The following is a 27913-nucleotide window of genomic DNA, read 5'->3' as shown; positions in this document are numbered from 1 at the left end:
TAGCTCACTCAGGATGATATTTTCCAGTTCCAACCATTTGCCTACGAATTTCATAAAGTCGTTGTTTTTGATAGCTGAGTAATATTCCATTGTGTAGATGTACCACATTTTCTGAATCCATTCCTCTGTTGAAGGGCATCTGGGTTCTTTCCAGTTTCTGGCTATTATAAATAAGGCTGCAATGAACATAGTGGAGCACGTGTCTCTTTTATATGTTGAGGCATCTTTTGGGTATATGCCCAAGAGAGGTATAGCTGGATCCTCAGGCAGTTCAATGTCTAATTTTCTGAGGAACCTCCAGACTGATTTCCAGAATGGTTTTACCAGTCTGCAATCCCACCAACAATGGAGGAGTGTTCCTCTTTCTCCACATCCTCGCCAGCATCTGCTGTCACCTGCGTTTTTGATCTTAGCCATTCTCACTGGTGTGAGGTGAAATCTCAGGGTTGTTTTGATTTGCATTTCCCTTATGACTAAAGATGTTGAACATTTCTTTAGGTGTTTCTCAGCCATTCGGCATTCCTCAGCTGTGAATTCTTTGTTTAGCTCTGAACCCCATTTTTCAATAGGGTTATTTGTCTTGAGTTCTTTGTATATTTTGGATATAAGCCCTCTATCTGTTGTAGGATTGGTAAAGATCTTCTCCCAATCTGTTGGTTGCCGTTTTGTCCTAACCACAGTGTCCTTTGCCATACAGAAGCTTTGCAGTTTTATGAGATCCCATTTGTTGATTCTTGATCTTAGAGCATAGGCCATTGGTGTTTTGTTCAGGAAAATTTTCTCCAGTGCCCATGTGTTGGAGATTCTTCCCCACTTTTTCTTCTATTAGTTTGATTGTATCTGGTTTGATGTGGAGGTCCTTGATCCACTTGGACTTAAGCTTTGTACAGGGTGATAAGCATGGATCGATCTGCATTCTTCTACATGTTGACCTCCAGTTGAACCAGCACCATTTGCTGAAAATGCTATCTTTTTTCTATTGGAAGGTTTTGGGTCCTTTGTCAAAAATCAAGTGCCCATAGGTGTGTGGGTTCATTTCTGGGTCTTCAATTCTATTCTATTGGTCTATCTGTCTGCTTCTGTACCAATACCTTGCAGTTTTTATCACTATTGCTCTGCAATACTGCTTGAGTTCAGGGATAGTGATTCCCCCTGAAGTCCTTTTATTGTTGAGGATAGTTTTAACTATCCTGGGTTTTTTGTTATTCCAGATGAATTTGGAAATTGTTCTGTCTAACTCTTTGAAGAATTGGATTGGTATTTTGATGGGGATTGCATTGAATCTGTAGATCGCTTTTGGTAAAATGGCCATTTTTACTATATTAATCCTGCCAATCCATGAGCATGGGAGATCTTTCCATCTTCTGAGGTCTTCTTCAATTTCTTTCTTCAGAGTCTTGAAATTCTTATTGTACAGATCTTTTACTTGCTTGGTTAAAGTCACACCGAGGTACTTTATATTATTTGGGACTATTATGAAGGGTGTTGTTTCCCTAATTTCTTTCTCGGCTTGTTTCTCTTTTGAGTAGAGGAAGGCGACTGATTTATTTGAGTTAATTTTATACCCAGCCACTGTGCTGAAGTTGTTTATCAGCTTTAGTAGTTCTCTGGTGGAACTTTTGGGATCACTTAAATATACTATCATATCATCTGCAAGTAGTGATATTTTGACTTCTTTTCCAATCTGTATCCCCTTGATCTCCTTTTGTTGTCTGAATGCTCTGGCTAGAACTTCAAGAACTATATTGAATAAGAAGGGAGAGAGTGGGCAGCCTTGTCTAGTCCCTGATTTTAGTGGACTTTATTCAAGTTTCTCTCCATTTAGTTTAATGTGAGCGACTGGTTTGCTGTAAATGACTTTTATTATGTTTAGGTATGGGCCTTGAATTCCTATTCTTTCCAGGACTTTTATGATGAAAGGGTGTTGAATTTTGTCAAATGCTTTCTCAGCATCTAATGAAATGATCATGTGGTTCTGTTCTTTCAGTTTGTTTATATAATGGATCACGTTGATGGTTTTCCGTATATTAAACCATCCCTGCATGCCTGGGATGAAGCCTACTTGATCATGGTGGATGATTGTTTTGATGTGCTCTTGGATTCGTTTTGCCAGAATTTTTTTGAGTATTTTTGTGTCGATATTCATAACGGAAATTGGTCTGAAGTTCTCTTTCTTTGTTGAGTGTTTGTGTGGTGTAGGTATAAGCGTAATTGTGGCTTCATAGAAAGAATTGGGTAGTGCTCGTTCTGTGTCTATTTTGTGGAATAGTTTAGAGAGTATTGGTATGAGGCCTTCTATGAAGGTTTGATCGAATTCTGCACTGAACCCATCTGGTCCTGGGCTCTTTTTGGTTTGTAGACTTTTAATAACTGCTTCTATTTCTTTAGGAGTTAATGGGACTTTTTAGATGGTTTATCTGATTCTGATTTAACTTTGATACCTGGTATCTGTATAGAAAATTGTCCATTTCATCCAGATTTTCCAGTTTTGTTGAATATAGGCTTTTGTAGTAGGATCTGATGATTTTTTTGAATTTTCTCAATTTCTGTTCTTATGTCTCCCTTTTCATTTCTGATTTTGTTAATTTGGCTACACTCTCTGTGTCATCTGGCTAAGAGTTTTTCTATCTTGTTGATTTTCTCAAAGAACCAACTTCTGGTTTTGTTGATTCTTTGTATAGTTCTTTTTGTTTCTACTTGGTTGATTTCAGCCCTGAATTTGATTATTTCCTGCCTTCTACTCCTCTTGGATGTATTTGCTTCTTTTTCTTCTAGAGCTTTTAGGTGTGCTGTCAAGCTGCTAGTGTATCTCTCCTGTTTCTTTTTAGAGGCACTCAGAGCTGTGAGTTTTCCTCTTAGCACTGCTTTCATTGTGCCCCATAAGTCTGGGAATGCTGTGCCTTCTTTTTCATTAAATTCTAAAAGGTCTTTAATTTCTTCCTTGACCAAGTTATCACTGAATAGAGCATTGTTCAACTTCCATGTATATGTGGGCTTTCTGTGGTTTGGAGCAATACATTTCTTTTTTTTTTTTTTTTTTTTTTTTTTTTTTTTTTTTTTTTTATTAACTTGAGTATTTCTTATATACATTTCGAGTGTTATTCCCTTTCCCGGTTTCCGGGCAAACATCCCCCTCCCCCCTCCCCTTCCTTATGGGTGTTCCCCTCCCAACCCTCCCACCATTGCCGCCCTCCCCCCATAGACTAGTTCACTGGGGGTTCAGTCTTAGCAGGACCCAGGGCTTCCCCTTCCACTGGGGAGCAATACATTTCTAATGTTGTGGTTCAGCCTCCATTGTGGTTTTCAGGATTGTTCTTGACTTGTGTACTTCTGTACTGTCTATTATTGTCAGTATTCCCATGACATCTAGTGTCCATTTATACATAAGAGGCCTTTCTAGTTTTTACTGATAGAGATGATAGAGATGGTTGAGCCCTTGTATTTTGTACTCTAGTGACCAATTGTTGGTTTATTTAGAAATAAATATGGCATGAATATGTTATATAATTTCATTTCAAAATTTCCCAGAAGAATTTTTATACACATCTTTTGTTTTGGATTTTCTCTTTTCACTTAAGAGCTGTTTTGCCTAGTTATAAAAAAATTTCTGTCGAAACTTGGGAATATGTAATCCAGAGGCCTCAAGTTCAATCCGTAGGATTAAGAAGACAGGCAGGCAGGCAGGCAGGCAGGCAGCGAGACAGACAGACAGATAGATGTCTGGAAGAGGAGAGAATATACAAGAATGAGTGACTATGAGAAAGCAAGTAAGCCTAGCTAGTTAGCAGCTGTGCGAGCTCAGACTGGAATGACAGTGACTTGTTCCACACACTCAGGGAGAACTGACAGCTTTCATAGTAGTCTTTGCATGAATCTTTGTGGAGTTATAATTTATAGTGTAATACCATAAGTGCTTAATCGCTTTTAGGAGACTAATAAGTTGTGTAGCTGCATGTGTGCTGTGCACTTAAAAGCAGCTGAGCTTTTGAAATGTGGCTAAATGTAACCAAGAAACTGAATTTTAAATGTGGATATGTTGTGTGAATTTAGCTACCCCAGTTTATGTTCTTGAAGGTTGTGCTTCCAGCCACCTACCCAGCAGCCCTTTGGATTTTTGAATAAAAGACACAAACACACACACACACACACACACACACACACGCACGCACGCACGCGCACGCGCACACACACACGCGTGCGCGCGCGCACGCACACACGCACATGCGCATACACCCACACACATGTCAGTTAATCTTCCTCCACCAGGCTATCATAGATTTCCCTCTGATACTCATTACTCAACTCCCTAATTATCTATGATCTATCTTTGCTGCCTTGTTTTTTCTGGGTGGCCCCCATATTTGCTGCCTAAGCCTAAGACGCTTTTGAACAACCCTTCCAGGGGCCGCATTCCTTCTTACCTACATTTTGGATGATCTTCTCTCTGCAGCTCTAAATCTGACCTGTCTTCCTCCCATCACCAGTCAGGGAGGGAGATCTCATTTTATCATTTTGGTTCTAGCCTCTGCAACTCTAAGTGTCCAGCACCATCTCCCTTTGCCCAGTGATTGGCCACTGGCATATTTATTGATCAATCAAAAACCAGTTGAGGATAAGAACTTCAACTGGACACGGAGATTCAAGAATGGCTCAAAGTACTAGAATCAATCCCCAACATTGATAAATTATAATTTTCATAGAAATTGTTCCATGTGGTCAATAAGTACTCATTTTTTTTCATGAAATAAAAAGAAAATAGAAAACATCTAGGTAATATGAAGATAGTATTTGGTAAAATATTAAAAGTACATATAGAGGAAAGGTATAAATAGAGAAAGCGAAAAGGTAAAAATTCTATACTTTGTGATATTATAGTCAACAAGGAATTTGGCAGACTCTGGCTTCATGTTCTACATTAGTTATTGCCTAATGGTTTATATTTGAAATATGCATGTCTGTAGTAGTTGATGTGGGGTGTGTGTCTATATCTCTACCACAATCAATAATTTTTTTTCTGTAGCTTCTAAAGAACTTCACATAAGACCTTGAGTATGCAGTCTGAGCTGTGCTTTGTCTGTGAATACTTTGGGAATCTCCACATGGGCCAAAATACAGACTTGTCTTGACCTTCACTAGTAGAAGTTAGGTCTGGTTCTTTCTCCTAGCCCCGTACTCCAGAAATAAGACTGACTGAAAATATAGTTACAAATACCTTGGTGATATAGCTAGACTCCTCTCTGATTAGATCATAACTTAAAATAACTCATATACTCCACATTCTGCTATGTAGCTGGTTACCAGTGCCCAGGTACCATAAGTTCATCTCATGACATAATGCCAGGCGAATCTCCTATGCCAGGCTCCCTCCCAGAATTCTTTCTGCCTCCCAGATGTTCCACATCCTATGTCCTGCTTGAGCTGTAGGCCATCAGTTTTATTATTAACGGTGCCATATCCATACAGAGACAAGATATTTTCTCTACAGTCATCGGGCCGTGTTGTTAATAAACTGTGACAAAAACCCTGTAGTTCATGTTTTTATGTTCTGCCACCTCTCTGAGAAGAAATCCTATAAAAGGAAATAGACACAGTAAATGATTATGTGATGAATGGAATTTTTTCAAACAGGGGTATCTGAGGACATATGTTATCTTATAGATGAAGACTCATTTATGTATGACATGTATGACACTCTTATCTAATGTGTGTGTGTCATATATAACTCACATGTCTATCACTCAGTGCCTGTTGGGTTGCCTCTTCACTTAATAGTAAAGTGAGACTGGAGTCTGGGTCTGACCCTTCCCACTCTCTGTTTGTTCTACCCTGTTCTTCTCTGTGTGTCTCCAGATGCTATCATTGTATAGAAAGCCGACATGTTCTTTAAAGCACAGCTGGGTATGTGGTCTGTAAGGTAGATACTAGTTATTTTTCTTAGTTGCCAAATACTACAAAACTCAAGTTTGTTTCTCACACAATACTGAGTTGTTAAATGATAATGACTTGATGTTTGAATATCATTTACATTACAAACCATGTAGTAGACTTGGTATTTCTACATTATCTAAGGAAAGTAGAGTACACATAGTGTTTGGACTTTTGGAAAGAGGAGATGTTTTAGATATTCTAACCAAAGCTCTCTTTCTTCTAGCGTCTTGTCAGAAACCGTATGTTGCCCTTATTGATGGAATCACAATGGGTGGGGTAAGTGGACCTTTTGTTATTTTCATTGTATGAATGAGTTGCATTAAAATAATGATTATTTCATAAAGAGGAGACAGTGAATGTAATATAATACAGTTCATTTCAGTCTCAGAGTTTGGGAGATCTGGGATATGAAATGTGTTGGAGCACTTTACACTCTTTAACCCAAAAAGTATTTTGTATGTTGTATGTTCTTAATTATGCTGTAATCTACTTTAATCTTTGTAGTTAACAAACTTTTTTTAAGCAACAAAAAGTTATTTTAGTTTTAAACACGTGTGTGTGTGTGTGTGTGTGTGTGTGTGGTGTATGGGGGTAACATATAAGAAAGTATATGGGCGTGTATGTGCCATGGTGCATGGGTAGAAGTCAGAGGTCAGCCTTGTTTGTCAGCCTTCACCTCTGCCTTCTATGAGCCAAGCTTCTTGTTTTCTCCTGTGCAAATTTCAGAGATCTGGTTTTTTCCCGTCTTCTCTTAGGTTGTAAACGTGTGGCTTTCCACGAGTTTTGGGGAGTCTTATCTATTGTTATGCCTGCATGTGAAGGCTTTGCTCACTAAGCCCTTCCCTCAGTTCTGCTTGCACTGTTCTGTTTACCTGGGAAACTTTCCCCTCTTTTGGAGTATTGGGCATTGAACTCAGAACCATATACACCCTAAGTAAACGTTCTACCACTGAACTTCATCCCTATCCCTTGTTTTTTGAGACAGGGCTTTGATACATATGTAGCTCAAGCCAGCCATGAACTTGTCATGTGCCATAGGACAACCTTGAGCTCAAGTTGTTCCTGTCTCTGCTTCCCAAATGCTGGCTGGAATTGCAGGTATACACCACCGTCTGCTCTAATCTTACACATTAGCAGGGCTTCCTGGAGGTGGCTTACTGACTCGTTTCTGCTCTATAACGTCTCACATTCAGGAGGTGCTGGAGTGTCATTTCCTTTTTTGAGTCTTGCTCTACACCTCAGGTGTCTTGGTTTCTCAGTTCACTTGCTTTTAACTTCCCAGTGTTGGGATTGCAGGTATGAGCCACCAGACCCAGTTTGGTGGTTCCAGACCCAGTTTGGTGGTTCCAGACCCAGTTTGGTGGTTCCAGACCCAGTTTGGTGGCTCCAGACCCAGTTTGGTGGTTCCAGACCCAGTTTGGTGGTTCCAGACCCAGTTTGGTGGTTCCAGACCCAGTTTGGTGGTTCCAGACCCAGTTTGGTGGCTCCAGACCCAGTTTGGTGGTTCCAGACCCAGTTTGGTGGTTCCAGACCCAGTTTGGTGGTTCCAGACCCAGTTTGGTGGTTCCAGACCCAGTTTGGTGGTTCCAGACCCAGTTTGGTGGTTCCTTAAAAGGGGAGGATGTTCCTGCCAGTTGACAGATGTGCTATTTGATGTTTATGCTATTATGAAGACTAAGATATGCTTTGAATAACTTGCTATAAAACTGGAGAAAACAGAAAATAATCATAGAACAAGTGACTGTCTGCTGCTGACGTTAACAATTTGAGTCTTTGCTGAAGGAGGGTCAGAATGGAGCTGCAGGGCAGAGAAGGGGCTTCGTGGAAAAGGCAGTAGGTTGATCTGACCCTGGGAAGGTTTTGAGAAGGCCACTTGTATAAACATCTATTTGTGTTTGGGGAGAGGAGCAAGGGTACCATGATGAGCAGGGGAGGCCAGAGGACAGGGTGTGGGGTGTGGTTCTCTCCTTCCACCATGTGGATCGTGGCACTGAGGTCAGGTCCTCAGACTTTGGTAGCCAGGGTCTTTACCCACTAAGGTATCTCTCAGAAACTGCTTTTTATGACTCTTTGAAATAATGGCTGAGAACTCCGCATGGTGGCCCATAGGATCGGCATCTATAACTCCAGTCCCAGGGAATCTGACCCCTCTGACTGTCATAGGCATCAAGCACACATGTAGTACACATACATACACGAAGGCAACACACACACACACACACAAAATCTAAAAAAACAAAACATTTTTTTAAGAAGGCAGTCCATTCCTTAATCCTTGAGGGCAGATATTAGTATCTTACCGTGTTTGCTTTTACTTTGTCAAGGCAGCAGTGACTTGGGAACGTAAAAGCCTTGTTATTGCTGGTAGCACCCAGGAGACTGAGGTAGTGACTACTGGACTGGACTGGGCTTTATATATATAAAAGGAAGGGGGCAGAAAAACAACTTGTGACAGTTATCTGGGATGTCAAGGACTGCCCTGTGATGTGAAGAGAATTGGGAGAAACCAGAGAACAAAAGTAGTAGGGATGCCCAAAGCATACAGGAAAATGGGGCCTCAGGAAGGAAACCTATCAGTAGATAGGCAGGTGGGCGGGCGGGCGGGCAGGCAGATGAAAGAGTGGAAAGGGCCAATAATTTTAACAAAGGATGATTAGTGACTCAAATATATTACAGCAGAGCTGACTTCCATTCTGAGAGCAATATGAATTGAGTGTGGGGATGGGGAGGTGGCTCACTGGGTAAAGGTGCTTGCTGTACAAGCATGTGTACCTGAGTTCAAAACCCATCAAGGTAGTTTACATCTGTAGTCCTAGTGCTCTGGGTTGGATGAGAAGCTCCAGGAGTTCCAAGGAAGGCCAGGTAACCTGGCATCTGCAATGGCAGACAGCAAAGAGACTGTCTCAAACAAGGTAAAAGGTGAAGACCAATGCCTAAGCTTGTCCTCTGACATCCACATGTGGACCATGGCATGCGTGAGTCCATGGTTGTGCCCACAAACATGCATACATTGTATGCATGCTTGCAATCTCTTGTCTCCACTTTTTGAATGTTGTTGGGGTTCCATGTATGGCTACACTGTTTAGAACTTTTAAAGGTGTAGGTGTTTTTGTCTGTTTGTATACCTGTGGGTCTAGTGCCTGTGGAAGCCAGAAGAGGGCATCAGATTCCCTGTTAAGCTGCCAGTCTGTGGCGGGACAGTGCTGAGTGAGGAGAGGCTGAGAGGCCTGATAGGCAGCTTCAGCAACTCATATTCTGAGGCTGAACAAGGAGCAAAGAAAACGTCTTATTACCCCAGGCTGTCTTCTCAGTTGAACACATTTGGCCACTGAAGCTCAGCTGTTAGTCACAGCAGCGTTTTCCTAAGATCGTTTCAGTGCTAAGATTGTGTTTTGTTGGTCACTTACATGAGATCTCAGAGGACAGTGGCCTTCTTATTTATTTAATTTTACCAAGTCAGTCAAAAACTGAGGATAACTTGAGGCAATTAAGACTTTAGAGAGTATGGTTAGCAATTCTTTGATTTGATTTTGATTATCAGTGTTTTTGGTGGTGGTGGATTTTTTTTTTTTAATTTAATCTCAGTTTAAAGCAGAATGTGACCTGGTGCCACATCTCCACGTACAAGCCTTTTGGTTCTTCCTTTTTTTTTTTTTTTTTTTTTTTTTTGGAGCTGGGGACCGAACCCAGGGCCTTGCGCTTCCTAGGCAAGTGCTCTACCACTGAGCTAAATCCCCAACCCCCGTACAAGCCTTTCTATGTTTCCCGACCTCAGGAAACTTTGTTCTTACTTCTTACGCTAGTATGTGCAGGATTATCTACAGTTTTAAAAAGTGGATTCTAGGAGATGAAACTCAAGTCATCCTAACACTTTTTTTTCCTTTAAAAAATGAAGATGTATTGTAGAACAGTGGAGTGACTAAGGAATCCAGCGTCTTCGATTGCAGAGTTAACCATAGGTTATGTCACATCTTACAGCACATGGTCTTCCAACCTGTTGAATAAGCCTGCAGTATGACAGTACCACAAGAAAAAAGAAAATTTTATCTTCCTCTCAGTTTTCATGGTACAAAACCCAACAAAAAATCCTGGAAAACACATTATCAGAATGAACGAGGGTGGACATGTGAGTCTTCTGTGGAACTTGATCTACTTCCATTCGGGACATTCCAGGACAGCAGCACCGTATCACGTACAGTAGGCTCAACTGCATCAGTGCCTACACCAAGCTTCATCATCCTGTAGATCCTGTTAGCATGTGTCAGGGGATCTTCCTGCTGAAGCCAGAAGGCAGGACTGCTGTACGACAACCTGACCCTCCACAGATGCCATGCTCCTCAGCTTTTGCCTTCTGCCTTAAGGTTGGAATAATGGAGTCAGGGCTTATCTCCAGGTGTTTCTTTGCTGCCATGTAGGCTGTCCTTGAGTTGTCTCCGAGGGCCCCAGCTTTCTTGGTTCTTTCCTTATTTGCTGTCTACCTCCATGCGCTGTGCTGTGATGATACAGCATGGGGATGGCACCACTCAGTTTGATACTTTCAACCTTTGTTCCAAAGCCTTTCATAATTTTTTTGAGGTTTTCAAACATTGTCCCTTTCTTTTCCTGTTCCTTTTTCCCCTCTTCATCTTCTGTAAGTTCCAGTCTCTTTTGTAACTGACACTAAGGCTTGCCCTCAAATCCTTCAGCTGTTGCTTTGCTCTCAGTGCTCTCAGTCCTATAGATCACTTCTCAGCCATTCTTTCAGAGATGTTCCAGAAGGCCAATGGGGACCTGCTCCCTGGTCTCAGCTGGGATAAAATACAATGCCTCAGGTTTTCCTTTGTTCGCACCCCCAGGAGATGTGTAGTATAACAACAGCTCTGAAAGCGTCTTCTGATTGTCAGTCTTTATGAATTCTAAGCTTTATTTATTTTTTGAGAACTGCTTATAAAACTTTTTGTAGTTCTGTTTATTTTCTGTCAGTTCAGTGAACACTTCTAAGAATTTCTTGATCAAATTCTTTAAACTTTCAAAATTTTGCTTTGCTGCAATATCTCACAGGAAATATTTAGAAAAAAATTCTGAGAATATAGCATGCCTCTAATAACTTCAGTTTGTTAAGAATTTGAGCAATCCACACGGTGGTGCCATGAGCATGATCTCTCCTCCTCCTAAGCACACAGACAGACAGACAGACAGACACACAGACACACACACAGACACACACACACACACACACACATACACACACTGCTGTAGGAAGTATTTTTTCCCCAGTATGAAAAATGACTCTGATGTTACCCACCATGAAGAGTAATAGCCTTTTGAAGAGGAAATGGCTAAATTCCTTTGTGTTTCAGATTTATAATTTCATATTTTATTAGGCAATAAAATAAAAATCAGTATTACTAAGAGGTTCTTCGTACAGTTGACTACATCATGTAAAAGTACTGTTTTTCTGGTATTCGTGAGAAGAAACATTTAAGCCAGCTCAGTCAGTCGGCAGGTTCTCCAGCTCAGGAGCCAGAGCGGACTAAAAAGACAATTAGACAGCACTGTATGTAGCATGACCCCAGCCAGTTCTGAGGCTGAGGCAGGTTTATTTTTCCCTAGTCTTCTTTTATACCATTTTCATTACATGCAGATAATAAGGTCAGTTCTAGGTTAAGGAACAAGCAAGGTAATAAGCAAAGTCCTGTGATCACTGTTTCTAGGGGCTTATCGGGATGACCAAGACACCTGAGCCTACCTCTCTGTCCTAGTTCAAAGTCATATTCTTGCCTGAAGCCTACTTCTTTGTTCTAACCTAAAATCAGATTCCTGTCTGAGCTAACTTCCTTGTCCAGGCCCAGTGTCAAATTCCTGCCCCGAAAGCTCTCCACAGGCTTCCATATGTACACATTTTCCCTTGTCTAGTTTTTGTATTGTTGCTAGACCCCAACTTAGAACTTGGAAGGGTTACTCTATGATCAAAATGGAAAATTTAAAGTTTTTAAGCCTGTGTCAGGAAGGCTTTGTTACCGAGATTATGGCAAATGTTTGTGTCCTGTGTGTTGCTGGTAGTTTAAAACTTTGGTCTGGGTTCTGCTGTGCTAGCAGCCCCCACCTGACATACCTTTTGCTCTGATGCCTTTAGCTTGGGGAGGTGACTGCACTGCCAGCCCTTTCCAAACTTCCCTGAGTCCTTGGATGAAAGACACACACACAGATTGTTACTTTACAACTTGCCTTCTTGGAACAGTTGCTGGGTGCAGATATCTCCCGCCTGGGAAAGCGTGCCCTTACCAATTTATTATCTCTGTCTCTCTCTTTCTACCTGCCTTAAACTTAGTGCTAGTCCCACCTAGCGCCTGTCAAACATCCCTGGCCACCTACCTGTAGTAGTGGCCACAGTCTCCCCTGAGACCTCACATGGTTGCTGTGTTCCTCTCTTTCCAAAGCATGGCAGAAAAACCTCTCTCTTTCCTTGTGGCTGCCTTTTCCTCCTGAGACCCAGAAGTTTCGCCTGTACCTTCCTTCCAGCAGCTGCCCCCTGGCTTTATTTTTTTCCAATAACTAATTGGGAAACAAGACCGTAGCATCAGAACTGCTCCTTTCACCTGTGTGTGCATGTGCGGGGCAGGTAATGGAGTGCCTAGGTGGCCTTAGGGAATTATGACTCTGCTCAGGTTTGTTAGCTGTTGTGATCATTTGCACATGTCCAGGGAGTGGCACTATTAGAGGGTGTGACCCTGATGGAGTAGTTGTGCCCTTGTTGGGAATAGGTGTGTCGCTGTAGGTGCGGGCTTTGTCCTCGCTTCCTGGAAGCCAGTCTTCCACTAGCAGCCTTCAGATGAAGATGTAGAACTCTCAGCTCTGCCTGCCCCATTCCTACCTGGATGCTGCCATGTTCCCACTTTGATGATAATGGACTGAACCTCTGAACCTGTGAGCCAGCCTCAGTTAAATGGTGTCCTTTATAAGACTTGTCTTGGTCATGGTGTCTGTTCACAGCAGTAAACCCTCACCAGGACAGCTGTCATAGCAGCCTTTTTCAGTTTTAAAGGTATTCTGGTTTTGCTACTGTTACTGACAATTGAGAAGATGACATGTTAAGAACCCCTTCTTATAATAAAGAACTAAAAATTTTCTTAACATCATTTAGTGGAAACTGGAGGCTTAATGGAACTTGAAAAAATGAAATACTTTTGTTGACTCCGTTGAAGGTTTCTTTTTTAGAAACTTGAGCTCTGCTCCTTCGCTAATGTTCTCCCCACTCTCCGAATTTTAAGTCTCCAGTGGCCTTTTTTATTTCCCAATCATTTCAAAACTTTAGGAAAAGAATCAAGCCCCTCTTAAGACTATAATTTTAGTCTTGTGTGAACTGGCTCACTTTGATGGCCTCTGCCATGTGATGACCCAGCAAGAAGGACCAGATATAGCTCTTCAGTTTTGGACAGTTCACTCTTTGAGACATGGGGTCTTTTTCTTTGTGCATGGTAACTTCTTCGTATATATGTGGAAATATATGCACATATATGTTCAACCCAATATAAACCTCTTCTCTTTGCAAGTTGATAACCCTTTGTTACTTGTTAGAGTAACAGCATTCCGACAAACACAATTTCTCAAAGCAGGGTCAGGCTAGGGACTTTCTATAGATGTCCAATCACTCTCTCTCTCTCTCTCTCTCTCTCTCTCTCTCTCTCACACACACACACACACACACACACACACACACACACACACATCTCAAATGAAGCACTCATTTTAATAACACACTTCAGAAATCATTAAGCTTTGCTAAGTTTTTTCCTCTAGCATCTTGCCACAGCCACTCAAATATCACTGATTTGCTCCCACCATGCCATGATATGAATCTAAATGTGGATATACATGCAGAGAGATACACAAAGGGATACTCACTGTCTAGAATTATTAACTCACCTAGAGTGTGGTTTGCCACCACCTGCTATGAGTAACAACAGAAGTGTGCAAAGTACATTTTGGATGTTGCAAATATAATCAAAGCAAGAAATAACTTTATATTTTAAAGACTCAATTTATTCTCTTCATTATATGTACATGTATATCTATGTGTAATTATGAGCACAGGTAGCATTGAGACTCGAGGTAGCATCTTGGACCTAACATGGGTGTCAGGAATTTAGACCTTTGCAAGAATAGCCTATATAGCTAACTATAGTGCTATCACTCTGGTCAATAAGCTACATCTTTGATCAAAGAATCTATGTAAGACTTGCTATTATTTTGAAATAAAACATTTGACAGATATATGTTATATTTATTCTAACTATAGATATTAGTATGTATGGTCTCTTTAAGTAATCTAATTTTGCTTTATGGTGGCCAGCGTCTGTAATCTCAGGACCTGAGTGGCAAATGTAGGAGGATTAGGCATTCAAAGCCCTCCCTCATCTACATAGCAAGTTTGAAGCCAAGGCATTATAAGAATCTGGGGGAAAAATAAAAAAAATAAAAAACAACAGCAAAAACAAAGGAAAGAAAGGAAGAAAGAAAGAAAAAAACAAACAAACAAACAAGCCTACTTTTACCCAGGTGCATGGGTTCATGCCTTGAATCCTAATCCTTAGAAAGATATGGCAGAAGAATTGCTGTCACTTCACTGACAATGTAGACTAGTAGTGACTTCTAAACCATTCAAGGAAGTGTGAAAATCTATCTAAAAACCAACAGCTGTTTCATTCTGGAAAAGAGTGTGTGTATGTGGGCGCGGGGAGGGGGGATAATAACAGCAGGAGCAGCAGGGAAACTCTGATTTCTAAGAAAATAATATGTACAAAGGGCAAGAGGGAGGATGCTGCATGAACTGCCATGTGCCCACATTTGGAATGTGAAGCAGGTAGGGGTTAAGTTCTGAAGTCTTGGCATCCTCTTGCATAAAGACAAGCTGAATAATTTATCCTGCTGTCCGTCTGGAGAGCCACTTAGGTGCTCAGCAGGGGTTTGACTGGAGCATCCTTAGAGAGAGCTCTCTTGTGAAAAGAACAGATTGGAGAGGGGGAGTAGGGTTGAAAGAAAAGAGATTATTTAGGAAACTATTTTAGGGATTCTGATGAAATGGTATGAGGTTCCAGGTAATTAATGAAGAACAGGCAATGGAGTAGATTTAAGAGAGTGGGTTAGGAGAGATGTGATGAGATGACATAAGATGTGAGACTTCAAGGAGGAAGAAGAGGGAAGAGTGGCATTCAGGTTTCTAGTCAGGGCTATGGTGGGGTGAAGGCATTATTCTTTCAGAGGTGGGAGGAAGAGTGGGTGTGGAGTGGTAGGGAGGGGAACAGGAACTAATTGGAATTTGGAGCTTCATTGAGAGATACCTGTGGACTATCCAGTGGAGCTTAGTCTGAATCAAAGTGTCTTACTGAGTATGTGGGTCTGAAGTTTGAGATGCAGGTATAATGTGCATGCTCCTGGTGTGTGCCCTATCTCACAAGTGGCTGGTCAATGGGGGAGATGGTGCTGGGATAATGCAGAAAAATTCATTTGGTTCCTATGCAGGGTTTTGTTGATGCTAGTTTTGCTAGACAAGGGGTAGATAGAGTTGAGATTGTCAGCTAACATGAAACCTATGAACAGGAGTTGTTTTGTCTTTTTAAGAAAATTAAAAACATATGTCTTTTCCAAGGGCATCTTCCTCTACTGACCAATCCCTAGTCCCAATGACTGGGATGTTTGTTGGTTGCAGGCTCATAGCCAGATCCCCCAGTGCTATCTTAGCACCTTGGGTTATGCTTGTGCCCATATTAAAGCAGTGCTCTTTCTGTATTAATTTTATGCACATTAATCACCTATTGTGACTATCTTTATTGGTGTGGAGAAGCCTGATTGGGATTTAAATTGTGACCACCAGGTCATTTATAGTTTGCATCAGCACCATTATTCATTATTTTTTCCTGTTGTCTCCATACAGTTTAATATTGTATGAGAGTTTTTAATGGTTTATTTTAGGAATTCATTGTTTTACTGTTGAGAAGCCTTGTAAAGAAAGACTGTCAATAGAAAAGATTGTATGTAGTAATATATGGGATGTGTGGGGTGTTGTGTATACAGTGCTATGTCCAGGGATGAACTGCTTTTTTTAAATTAACTTTTATTACACTATACTGTTGCATGGACCCAATTTTACTATTAGCTACTAATTGTCACTTTCTTTTTTTCTTTCTTTTCTTTTATTGGATATTTTATTTATTTACATTTCAAATGTTATCCCCTTTCCCTGTTTTCCCTCCATAAACCTTCTATCTCATCCTCTCCTCCCTTGCTTCTATGAAGTGCTCCCCCAAGCACCAACCTACTCCCTCCCCTCTACCCACCCTGGCATTACCCTACTTCGGGGCATCAAGCCTTCACAGGACCAAGAGTCTCTCCTCCCACTGGTGCCCAACAAGGCCATCCTCTGCTACATATACCACTGTAGCCATAGACCACTCCATGTGTACTCTTTGGTTGGTGGTTTAGTCCCTAGGATCTCTGGGGTGGTCTGGTTGGTTGATATTGTTGTTTTTTCTATGGGGTTGCAAACCCCTTCAGCTCCTACAGTTTTTTCTCTTATTCTTTCCCTGGTAATCTCATTCATAGTCCAATGGTTGACTGCAAGCATCCACCTCTGTATTTGTGATGCTTTAGCAGAGCCTCTCAGGAGACTGCTGTATCAGGCCCCTGTCGGCATGCACTTCTTGGCATCAACAATATTGTCTGGGTTTGGTGGCTGTATGTATATGGGCTGGATCCCCAGGTAGGGCAGGCTCTGCTCCACATTTTGTCTCTGTATTTCCTCCCGTGAGTATTTTGTTCTCCCTTCTAAGAAGGACTGAAGCATCCACACTTTGCTCTTCCTTCTTGAGCTTCATGTGGTCTGTGAATTGTATCTTGGGTATTCCAAGCTATTGGGCTAATATCCAAGTATCAGTGAGTGCATCATCGTGTGTGTTATTTTATGATTGGTTTACCTCAGTCAGAATAATGTTTTCTAGTTCTACCCATTTGCCTAAGAATTTCATGAAGTCATTGTTTTTAATAGCCGACTAGTACTCCATTGTATAAATGTACCACATTTTCTGTACCTATTCCTGTGTTGAAGGACATGCGGGTTCTTTCCAGCTTCTGGCTATTTTAAATAAGGCTGCTATGAACACAGTGGAACATGTGTCCTTGTTTTGTGTTGGAGCATTTTTTGGATATATGCCCAGGAGTGGTATACCTGGGTCCTAGGTAGTCCAATTTTCTGAGGAACCTCCAGACTGATTTCAGAGTGGTTGTATCAGATTGCAATCCCACCAACAATGGAGGAATGTTCCTCTTTCTCTACATCTTTGCCAGCATCTGCTATCACCTAAGTTTTTGATCTTAGCCATCCTGACTGGTGTGAGGTGGAATCCCAGGGTTGTTTTGATTTACATTTCCCTGATGACTAAGGATATTGAACATTTTTGTAGGTGCTTCTCAGCCATTCCATATTCCTCAGTTGAGAATTCTTTAAGTCTGTACCCCATTTTTGAAAAGGATTATTTGATTCTCTGGAGTCAACTTATTGAGTTCTTTGTATATATTGGCTATTAGCCCTCTATGGGATGTAAGATTGGTAAAGATGTTTTCCCAATCTGTTGGTTGCCATTTTGTCCTAATGACAGTGTCCTTTGCCTTACAGAAGTTTGCAGTTTTATGAGGTTCCATTTGTCGATTCTTTTTTTTTTTTTTCTTTTTTTCGGAGCTGGGGACCGAACCCAGGGCCTTGCGCTTCCTAGGTAAGCGCTCTACCACTGAGCTAAATCCCCAGCCCTCCATTTGTCGATTCTTGATCTTAGAGCATAAGCCATTGGTGTTCTGTTCAAGAAAATTTCTCCTGTGCCCATGTGTTCTAGACTCTTTCCAACATTCTCTTCTATTTGTATCTGGTTTTATGCGGAGGTCTTTGATCCATTTAGATTGCAACTTTGTACAAGTTGATAAGAATGGATTAATTTACACCCATCTACATGCTGACCTCCAGGTGAACCAGCACCATTTGTTGAAAATGCTACCTTTTTCCCACTGGATGGTTTTAGCTCCTTTGTCAGAGATCAGTAGGTATGTGGGTTTATTTCTAGGTCTTCACTTCTATTCTATTGATCTACCTGCCTGTCTTTGTACCAATACCATACAGTTTTTAATCACTATTGCTCTGTAATACAGCTTGAGGTCAGGGATGGTGATTCCCCCAAAAGTTCTTTTATTGTTGAGAATGGTTTTCCAGTATCCTGAGTGTTTTGTTATTCCAAACAAATTTGCAAATTGCTCTTTCTAAGACTATGAAGAATTGAGTTGAAATTTTGATGGGGGATTGCATTAAATCTTTAGATTTCTTTCACACACACACACACACACACACACACGCACACGCACACACACACACGCACACGCACACACACACACACACACAAATAGTGGAAAGAAATGAAGAAAACTGTTCAAAACCCGAAAGTAGAAATAGAATTAATAAAGAAAACCCAAACTGTGGGAAATCTGGAAATGAAAAATTTAGGAACTGGAAAAGGAACCTCAGAGGCCAGCCTAATCAACAGAATACAAGAGACAGAAGAGAGAATGTCAAGCACTGAAGCCATTGATATTTCCATCAAAGAAATGGTAACCTAAAAATTTCCTGGCCCAAAACATTCAGGAAGTCTGGGACACCATGAAAAGACCAAATCTCAGAATAATAGGAACATAGGAAGGAAAAGAAACATAGATCAAAGGCACAGAAAATATTTTCAAGAAGAAAATCTCCCTAACCTAAAGAAGGAGATGCCTATCAAAGTACACGCATACAGAAAAAGAAATAGACTGAACCATAAAAGAAAGTGTCCTCTGCACATAATCAGACATGGAAGAAGGAATATTAAAAGCTGCAAGGGAAAAAAGCAAGTTACATAAGGAAGATTTATTAGAATTACACCTGACTTATCAGTGAAGCAAACGAACGTAAAAGGGTTTGAAGTTCTAAGAGACTAAAAAGACCACTCCAGACTAGACACAAAGAACTATACCTTCTTAGAACCTCATGAAACTTTCTTTAGAATTTACCACATACCCGGACACAAGTCTCAGCAGATCTAATAAAATCAAAATAATACCCTGCATACTAACTGGTCACAGAGTATGGATATCAATAACAGAAAGCTTAAAAACTCTGAGAAACTTGAACAACTCTCTGATGAATTAAAAATGGGTCAAGACAGAAGTGAAGAAATAAAGGCTTTCTAGAATTGAAAGAAAATGAGTACACAACATAGCCAAACTCATAGGATATAATGATGGCTGTTTTAAGAGACAAGTTCTTGGCACCAAGTCTTTACATTAAAAAAAAAAAAAATGGAAAGATTGTCTACTAACATCTTAGAAGTACACCTGAAAACTCTAGAACAAAAATAAGAAATCACATCCAAAAAGGTATAGACACTAAGAAATAAATCAAACTCAGGGCTGAAGTTAATAATACAGAAACAAACAAATAAAAACAATACAAAGAATCAACGAAATAAAAGACTGGTTCTTTGAGGAAATTGGTAAGATTGACAAACCTTTATCCAAATTAACTAAAGATAGGGAGATAATATCCAAATTAACAAAATTAAAAATAAAAAGTACATAACAACAGATACTAAGGAAATCCAAAGAATCCTAAAGACATTCTTTAAAAATCTTTACTCCACTAAATTGGAAAATCTAAAAGAAATGGATACATACCACTTATTAAACTTAAGCCAAGATCAGATAAGAAACTTGAATTGACCTATAACCCCTAGTGAAATAGAAGCAGTCTTTAAAATTCTCCCAAACAAAAAAGTACAGGGCTAGATAGTGTTAATGCAAAATTTTTACCAGACTTTCAAAGAAAAGTTAATGCCAATAATCCTCAAATTATTTCACAGAGTAGAAACAGATGGGACATTGCCCAATTTGTTTCACAAATTTTAAGTTACTCTGAAATCCAGATGATATAAAGAAAGAGAATTATAGACTTTATTAGCCTTATGAACATAGATATAAAAAATGTGAATAAAATACTTGCATAAGATCCAAAAACCCATCAAAAAAAAAATCCACCCTGAATAAAGCAGGATTTATTCCAGAGATTCAGGAATGGTTTAACATATGTAAGTTGATAAAAGTAATTTACTTTGGTGATTTGACTAGGAACTGCTCCCATAGGCTCAAATATTTGAATACTTAGACATTAGGAAGTGACACTACTTAGCAAGGATCTGGAGCTGTGGCCTTGTTGGAGTAGGTATGGTTTTGTGGGAGGAAGTATGTCATTGAGGGTGGGCTTTGGCATTTCAATGGCTTAAGTCAGGCCCAACGGCTTTCTTTCTTCCTGCTACCTTTGGATCCAGATGTGGAACTCTTAGCTCCTCTCCAGCCTCTATGTCACCATGCTTCCCACTGTGCTGCTAATGAACTAAACTTCTAAACTGTATGCAAGCCCCAATTAAATAAGAGTTGTGGTTATGGTGTATCTTCACAGCTTTGGCTAATCTTCCTAATGCTGTGACCCATTAGTGCATTTTCCTCATATTTTGATGACCCTCCAACCAGAAAATTAATTTTATTAAGATGTTGAAAGTATAATTTTGCTACTGTTATGTCACAATGTAAATATCTGATATGCAAGATATCTGATATGTGACCACTATGAAAGGGTTGTTTGACCCCCAAAGGCTTTGAGATCCACCGGTTGAGAAATGCTGGACCAAGACATCAACCATACAAACACACTGAAAGACAAAAACCTCATGATCATCTCATTAGATGCAGAAAAGACCTTTGGCAAAATTCAATACCTCTTCATAGCATCCCTTGTTCAACAATAAGTGCAACCTCATGAAAGTGAGAAGCTTCTACATGGCAAAGGACACTTGTGAGATGAAACCCATACCCAACACTGCCGAGTGACCATGAAGCTGAGTCTGGATAGCTCAGAGACCTAGGGTAAAACCAATACTTCTGGTCTAATGTAGAGAGAAAATGACTCCTAATGATATTCCGGTATACAGTCTCACAGCAAACTCTCTGATCCTCTGACTGCCACCTACATTTGCCCCTTCCACCTTTCATGCCCTGCTTCTTTCCAGCTGTTTGCTTTGCTCTATGAATTCTATGAAACATACTGCCTATGGCCTCCTCTACCTCTAACATCAGCCCTTTCTTAGCTCAAATTTCAGATGACCTTTAAACTTATTTGCTTGTCATCACTGCCCAGCTGACTGTGTTTTAGTTTACATACCTCAGTAACTTTGTCTTATCCCTCACAGCCTTTGTTCCCTAGGTCAGTCTCAGCTGGGTGCTCTAGGGTCCATTGCTTAGCGATTCCCTGGGTACGGCAGATTCAGTATAGAAAAGACAGAATTCTTTTCTTCTAGCTCTTCCTCATTTCAAAAATACATTTGCTGGAATGTATGTGTGTGGTGCTCATGTGTATGTACATGTATATACATATATGTGTATACATATAGATACATTCACATGCTTATGTGCATGATATGAAAGCAAAAGAGGTATTAAGGAGAAAAGAGGGGACCAACAAGTGTAGTGGGAGGGTGGATGGAGGTTTCTGTTACTGCAACAAAACACTATGACCAAAAGAGCAAAAGGAAATGATTTGGCTTACACCTTCTTATTGTTGTTCATCATCAAAGGAAGTCAGGACAGGAACTCAAGCAAGGTAGGAACTTGGAGGCAGGAGCTGTTGCAGAGGCTATGGAGGGGTGCTGCATACTGGCTTGCTCCCATGACTTACTCAGCCTACTTTCTTATAGTACCCAGGACCACCAGCCAAGGGATGGCACCACCCACAATGGGCTGGTCCTCCCCGTCAATCACTTATTAAGAAAATACCTTATAGTTGGATCTTAAGGAGCTTTCTCGGTTGAAGTTCCCTCCTTTTTAGTTGGTGTGTCGAGTTGATATAAGGTTAGCCAGCACAGAAGTAGAAAACGTAAATATGACTGATAGAATGATCTTTGTATCAAATGTCATCATAAAAGCCATTATTTAGTAATGCAAAGTAATTTTTTTAATTAGACCATCAATTGAAGTATAAAAGGTTAAACTTTTAGAGGAATGGCCTGAAGCAGCGGCTGATAGAATGAGCACAGGAAGAATAGAAGAAGGTAAAGCCCTCTGGGTTGGCTAGGCTACAGGGCCTGACTTGGGGCAGGCCATGGAATGGTTTTAATAATATATTGCTGTACACACTATTAGGACATATAAAATATATGCCATAGAGAGGTGTGTGTGTGTGTGTGTGTGTGTGTGTGTGTGTGTGTGTGTGATGACACATGGAAAAACTTGAAGAGTTTTGAAAATCACTGTGTGTATCTTTTGGAAGAAAATGATAGGACTTAGATTGAGAGTTATAGTCAGATTTTAGCTTGCTATGTAAATAATAAAGGTTATAATTACATACTGCTTATGAAATTATGCTAGTTAAAAGACGAGGGTCAATGGTTAGATAGAGGAGAGCTGAGCCAGGGTCTGTGAGTTGAGAACTGGAATCATCTGTGTCCAGGGCTCAACAGAAGACTGCCTTAAAGCTGCTAATTCTGCCTGATGTTTCCTTTTTAAATTCATAACAATGTACTCCAGAACAATTCTAAGTTCTTGGTTACAACATGACAAACCAAGAGTACAGATAGAACGTAAGAGAAAGGCTCTTAAAACTACAGAGGCACTTATCAGTATAACATGTTTTATTTTCATCAGAATTGTATGAATTCATGGCTGTCTTGAAGTGTATGGTTGCTTTGATTTGGGCAATGTCAGTTGACCATGTCCTAATGCAGTGACGAGAACTAACATATGTACTAACACAGAGTGATTCTAGTGTGACTTACAGGTGTTCACCACAAAGGACATAGGTACAGACTAAAGAATGTTCTTGATTGACATATTTATGACAATGATTATTAGATTTTAAACTGAATGTACAGTATAAAACTTTATAAGAAATTACATAGGTATTTAAGTGTTTTCTTAATGAGAGGCAAAACATGGAGAAATTTAGGAAATCTTTTTTTTTTTTTAATTTATTTATTCCATGTATGGGAGTATACAGTTGCTGTCTTCAGACACACCAGAAGAGGGCATCAGATCCCATTACAGATGGTTGTGAGCCGCCATGTGGTTGCTGGGATTTGAACTCAGGACCTCTGGAAGAGCAGACAGTGCTCTTAACCGCTGAGCCATCTCTCCAGCCCCCAGGAAATCTTAATAAATGAAAAGATTCAGGTATCAAACCCTACTTAGCTAACATACAGCACAAAGAGCCTGGCATTGTTTTAAATGCTGTGCATATATGTCATGGAGATTGGGAACAACATGGACAGAGTAGAGCAAGGGGAAGGACAGGGACAACAGTAAGCACACACAGGGACAGCAGCCAGCACACACAGGGACAGCAGCCAGCATGCACAGGGACAGTTGGGTTTCATATGTACTTTTGTTTCTAGCATTTGCTCTATGCAGTATCAGCCCTTTTCTGTGTCATTTGTTAAGTCTGAGGTAGACTTTCAACCTAATTTCATAGTAGCCAATTTGGAGGAGTTTTAAAATTGGTCTCATTAAATGCTGCATGTGAAAATAATGCTGTTGCTAATTTTATCTGACAAAGTAGGTAAGTAAATATGTTAGATATTTTTTTCAAAATTACCAAGTTCTCTGTACTAACTTTATCATACTCTCTTAGTTATTAGTGCCAGTAATAAGTAGTACTCAGCTTCCCGGGAGAATCATGTCCTGTAGTGCTGAGAAGGACCAGAGCGCAGTACAAATTGCTGAAAGGAACTAACCATTTAGAGCAGGCCAGCCTCACATGTCAGAGATGCAAATTCATCTGAAATTGTGAGGCTCGGGCTCCTTGAAACCCGCACACTGAAACAAATTGCTGTAGAATATAAAGATAATGTAAGATGTACTTGCTTTGTAATATTTATGTGTTAATGCTTTCAATTTTTTACCACATTTTAAAACTTTTTTTCCTTATTTCCCTAGGGAGTTGGTCTTTCAGTCCATGGTCAATTCCGAGTGGCTACAGAAAGATCTCTCTTTGCTATGCCAGAAACGGGAATAGGTAAAAATACCAGAAATTTTTGTAATTACTTTTGAATTACATTCCTTTACTACATTTCAGATATATTATACATATACCCGTGAAGCCAAAGGACTCCATGTAAGATACCATGATGAAAGAGCTTAAAAACAAAAACAAGACACTTTATTGTTAGCTCAGGATATATGTCACATATAAGAATATTAGCACCATGTACTTAATCTTAGATAAGGGAAAATTTCTTCACATTCCCATCTGTGACCCATTGAGAGCTTCATAGATCAACATTACTATCTTATGTTAAAAAGAGAGTTATTCTATCAGGGTTTGTTGAAAGAACTCGTTTGCCCACTGACTTGCCTTCGTCTGTGTCAGATGTCTATGCTGCCTGTGTTGATATTGTCAACATCCTGCCATCTTGAGTGCTATTGCCTTACAGTAACCCTTGAAATCAGACAGTGATAACCTCCCAACTTTATCCCGTCTCCCCAAGTTGTTTCAGTTATGTAGATCATATCCCCTCCTATGGATATTTTTGTTCCCTCTTTTAAGAAGGAGTGAGGCATCCGCACCTTGGTCATCCTTCCTCTTGAGCTTCATGTGGTCTGTGGATTATATCTTGGGTAATGCGAGCTTTTGGGTTAATATCCACTTATCAGTGAGTGCATACCATGTGTATTTTTATGTGATTGGGTTACCTCACTGAGGATATTTTCTAGTTCCATCCATTTGCCTATGAATTTCCTGAAATCATTGTTTTTGATAGCTGAGTAGTTCTCCATTGTGTAGATGTACCACATTTTCTGTATCCATTCCTCTGTTGATGGGCATCTGGGTTCTTTCCAGCTTCTGGCTATTATAAATAAGGCTGCTATGAACATAGTGGAGCACGTGTCTTTGTTGTATGTTGGAGCATCTTTTGGGTATATGCCCAAGAGAGGTATAGCTTGAGTATTTTTATCAATGTTCACAAGAGAAATCAGCCTGAAATTCTCTTTGTTGAGTCTGTGTGGTTTATGTATCAGGGTGACTGTGACTTCATAGAAGCAGTTTGGCAGTATTGCTTCTGTTTCTATTTTGTGGAATAATTGGAAGAGTATTGGTATTAGCTCTTCTTTGAAATTACTGTAAATTCTGCATTGGCCCTGTTTTTTTTTTTTTTTTGTTGTTGTTGTTGTTTGTTTTTTTTTTTTTTTGTATTTTGGTTGGGAGACTTTTGATGACTGCTTATATTTTTTCAGGGGTTATAGAACTGTTTAAATAGTTTAACTAATCTTGATTTAACTTCGTTAGGTGTTATCTGTGTAGAAAATCATCCATTTTGTTAAGATTTTCCAATTTTGGAGTACAGTCTTTTGAAGTAAGACCTAATGATTCTTTGAATTTTCTCAGTTTCTGTTATTATGTCTCCCTTTTCATTTCTGATTTTGTTTATTTGAATTCTGTCTCTTTGTCTTTTGGTTAGTTAGGTAAGGGTTTGTCTATCTTGTTGATTTTCTCAAAGAACCAGCTCTTGGTTTTGATTCTTTATATTGTTTTCTTTGCCTCTAACTAATCGATTTCAGACTTGGTTTTGATTATTTCCTACCTTCTCTCTTGGGGATGCTTGCTTCTTTCTTTTTCTAGAGCTTTCAGGTGTACTTTAAAATTGTTGGTATAAGATCTTTCTACTTTCTTTTTGGATGCACTAAGTGCTATGAACTTTCCTTTTAGCACTGCTTTCATTGTGTCCTATAAATTTGGGTATGTTGTGCCTTTATTTTCACTGAATTCTAGAAAGTCTTTAATTTCTTTATTTATTTCTTCCCTGACCCCAAAAGTCTACCCCAAATTGAGTAGAGAGCTGTTCAATTTCCATGAGTACATAGGCTTTCTGTATTTCTGTTGTTGTTAAAACACCTTCTTATCTGTGATAGTCTGATAAGATACAAGGTGTTATTTCAGTTTTCTTGTATCTTTTGAGACTTGTTTTGTGAATGACTCTATAATTAATTTTGGAGAAGTATCCATGAGGTACTGAGAAGAAGGTATATTGTTTTGAGTTTGGGTGAAATATTCTATATATGTCTGTTAGGACCATTTCATTCATAATGTCTGTTAGTTTCATTGTTTCTCTGTTGAGTTTTGACTGGATGATCTATCAGTTGGTGAGAGTAGGGTGTTGAAGTATCCCACTATTTGTGGTGTTCAATGTGCGATTTAACAATCTATCTTTACAAATGTGGGTGCCCTCGTGTTTGGGGCATAGATGTTCAGAAATGGGATATCATCTTGGTAGATTTTTCCTTTGATGAGTATGAAGTGTACTTTCCTATCTCTTTTGGTTAATTTTGGTTGAAAGGGTATTTTATTAGATATCACAATGGCTACTCCAGCTTGCTTCTTGGGACCATTCTCTTGGGAAACTTTTTTTTTCAGCCCTTTACTCCAAGGTAATATCTATCTTATTTTACTGAGGTGTGTTTCTTGTATGCAGCAGAATGATGGATCCTGTTTTTGCATCCATTCTGTTAGCCTGTGTCCTTTTATTGGAGAATCGAATTTTTACTTATTTGAAAATTATTAATGACCAGTGATTGTTAATTCTTGTTATTTTAATGTTGGTGGTGTGTGTGTGTGTGTGTGTGTGTGTGTGTGTGTGTGTGTGTGTGTCCTTTATCTTTCCTGGTTATGGAGTTACTTATTTCTTATGTTTTCTTAGATGCAGTTGTCTTCCTTGGGTTGGAGTTTTTCTCCTAATATTTTCTGTTGCACTGAATTTATGCATAGATACTGTTTTAATTTGGATTTGTTTTAAGATACCTTGTTTTCTCCATCTATGGTGATTGAGATTTTTTTCTGGGTACAGTAATCTACGTTGGCATTTGTAGTTTTCTAGAGGTTGCAAGATATCTGTCCAGGCCTTTCTAGCTTTTGGGGTGTCTTCTGAGAAGTTGGCTATAATTCTGATAGGTGTGCCTTTGTATATTACGTTGTCATTTTCGCTTGCTGCTTTTAATGTTCTTTCTTTGTTCTGTATATTTAGTGCTTTGATTAATATGTGGTGGGAGGATTTTCTTTTCTTGCCTATTCTGATTGGTGTTCTATACGTGTCTTGTATGTTTATAGGCAAATCTGTCTTTAGATTGGGAAAGTTTTCTTCTATGATTTTACTGAGAATATCATCTAGACCTTAGAGCTGGGAATCTCAACCTTCTTCTATTCATATGATTCTTAGGAATGTCTTTTCCTGGTATTCCAGATTTCCTGAATGTTTTGTGTCAGGAATTTTTTTAGCTTTAGCAGTTTCTTTGACTGATGTATCAGTTTCTTCTATTGTATCTTCTATGTCTGAGATTCTCTCTTCCATCTCCTGTATTCTATTGGTGATGCTTGTATCTGTTGTCCCTGTTCTCTTTCCTGGGTTTTTCCATCTCCAGGATTCTCTCAGTTTGTGTTTTCTTTATTGCTTCTATTTCCATTTTTAGGTCTTGAACAGTTTTATTTTCTTCACTGTATTTTCCTGTATTTCTTTAAGGGATTTATTTATTTTCTCTTTAAAGGCCTCTATCATCTTTATAAGATTGGATTTAAGGTCATTTTCTTGTGCTTCAGTTGTGTTAGGATATCTAGGTAGCTGTGCTCTGAAGGTGTCATATTGCCTTGGCTTTTTTGATTGTGTAGCCATCTGGATGGCTTTGGTCACTGTATGTTCCTGTTGTAGTAGATATTTAGAAGAGGAGCATTAACCTTGATGCCCTAGTGTGGCAGGCCCCTGATGGGTATTTTTTGGCTATATGGTTCAGGAGTTCTAGGTCTGATGAAGGTGGACAGAGAGGTGGCAGGAGAACGGAGATCTCCAGTGATAGCAGAATGCTCAGGGCAGCTGGGGAGGTTCCAGAGGACTCTGCAAGC

At 39.7% G+C, this 27913-nt stretch overlaps 1 protein-coding gene across 16 annotated transcripts in view; it reads left to right on the top strand.

The window, feature by feature from the left end:
* Hibch (3-hydroxyisobutyryl-CoA hydrolase) overlaps positions 1–27913 on the top strand; it is an 80108-nt gene that overhangs the window by 27589 nt on the left and 24606 nt on the right. For all 16 annotated transcript variants that reach the window (XR_015628536.1, XR_015628535.1, XM_087565275.1 and 13 more), the window contains 2 exon segments: positions 6152–6204; positions 23962–24040. Coding sequence is in view for 14 of the 16 variants with exons in the window: in XM_087565275.1 (XP_087421401.1) it covers positions 6152–6204; positions 23962–24040 (132 nt within the window). In the remaining 2 variants the exon portion in view is untranslated.

This window comes from Rattus norvegicus, chromosome 9, assembly GCF_021556685.1.
Source record: "Rattus norvegicus strain SHRSP/BbbUtx chromosome 9, alternate assembly SHRSP_T2T, whole genome shotgun sequence".
Taxonomy (NCBI): domain Eukaryota; kingdom Metazoa; phylum Chordata; class Mammalia; order Rodentia; family Muridae; genus Rattus; species Rattus norvegicus.
This window is presented reverse-complemented; position numbering and strand designations above follow the sequence as displayed.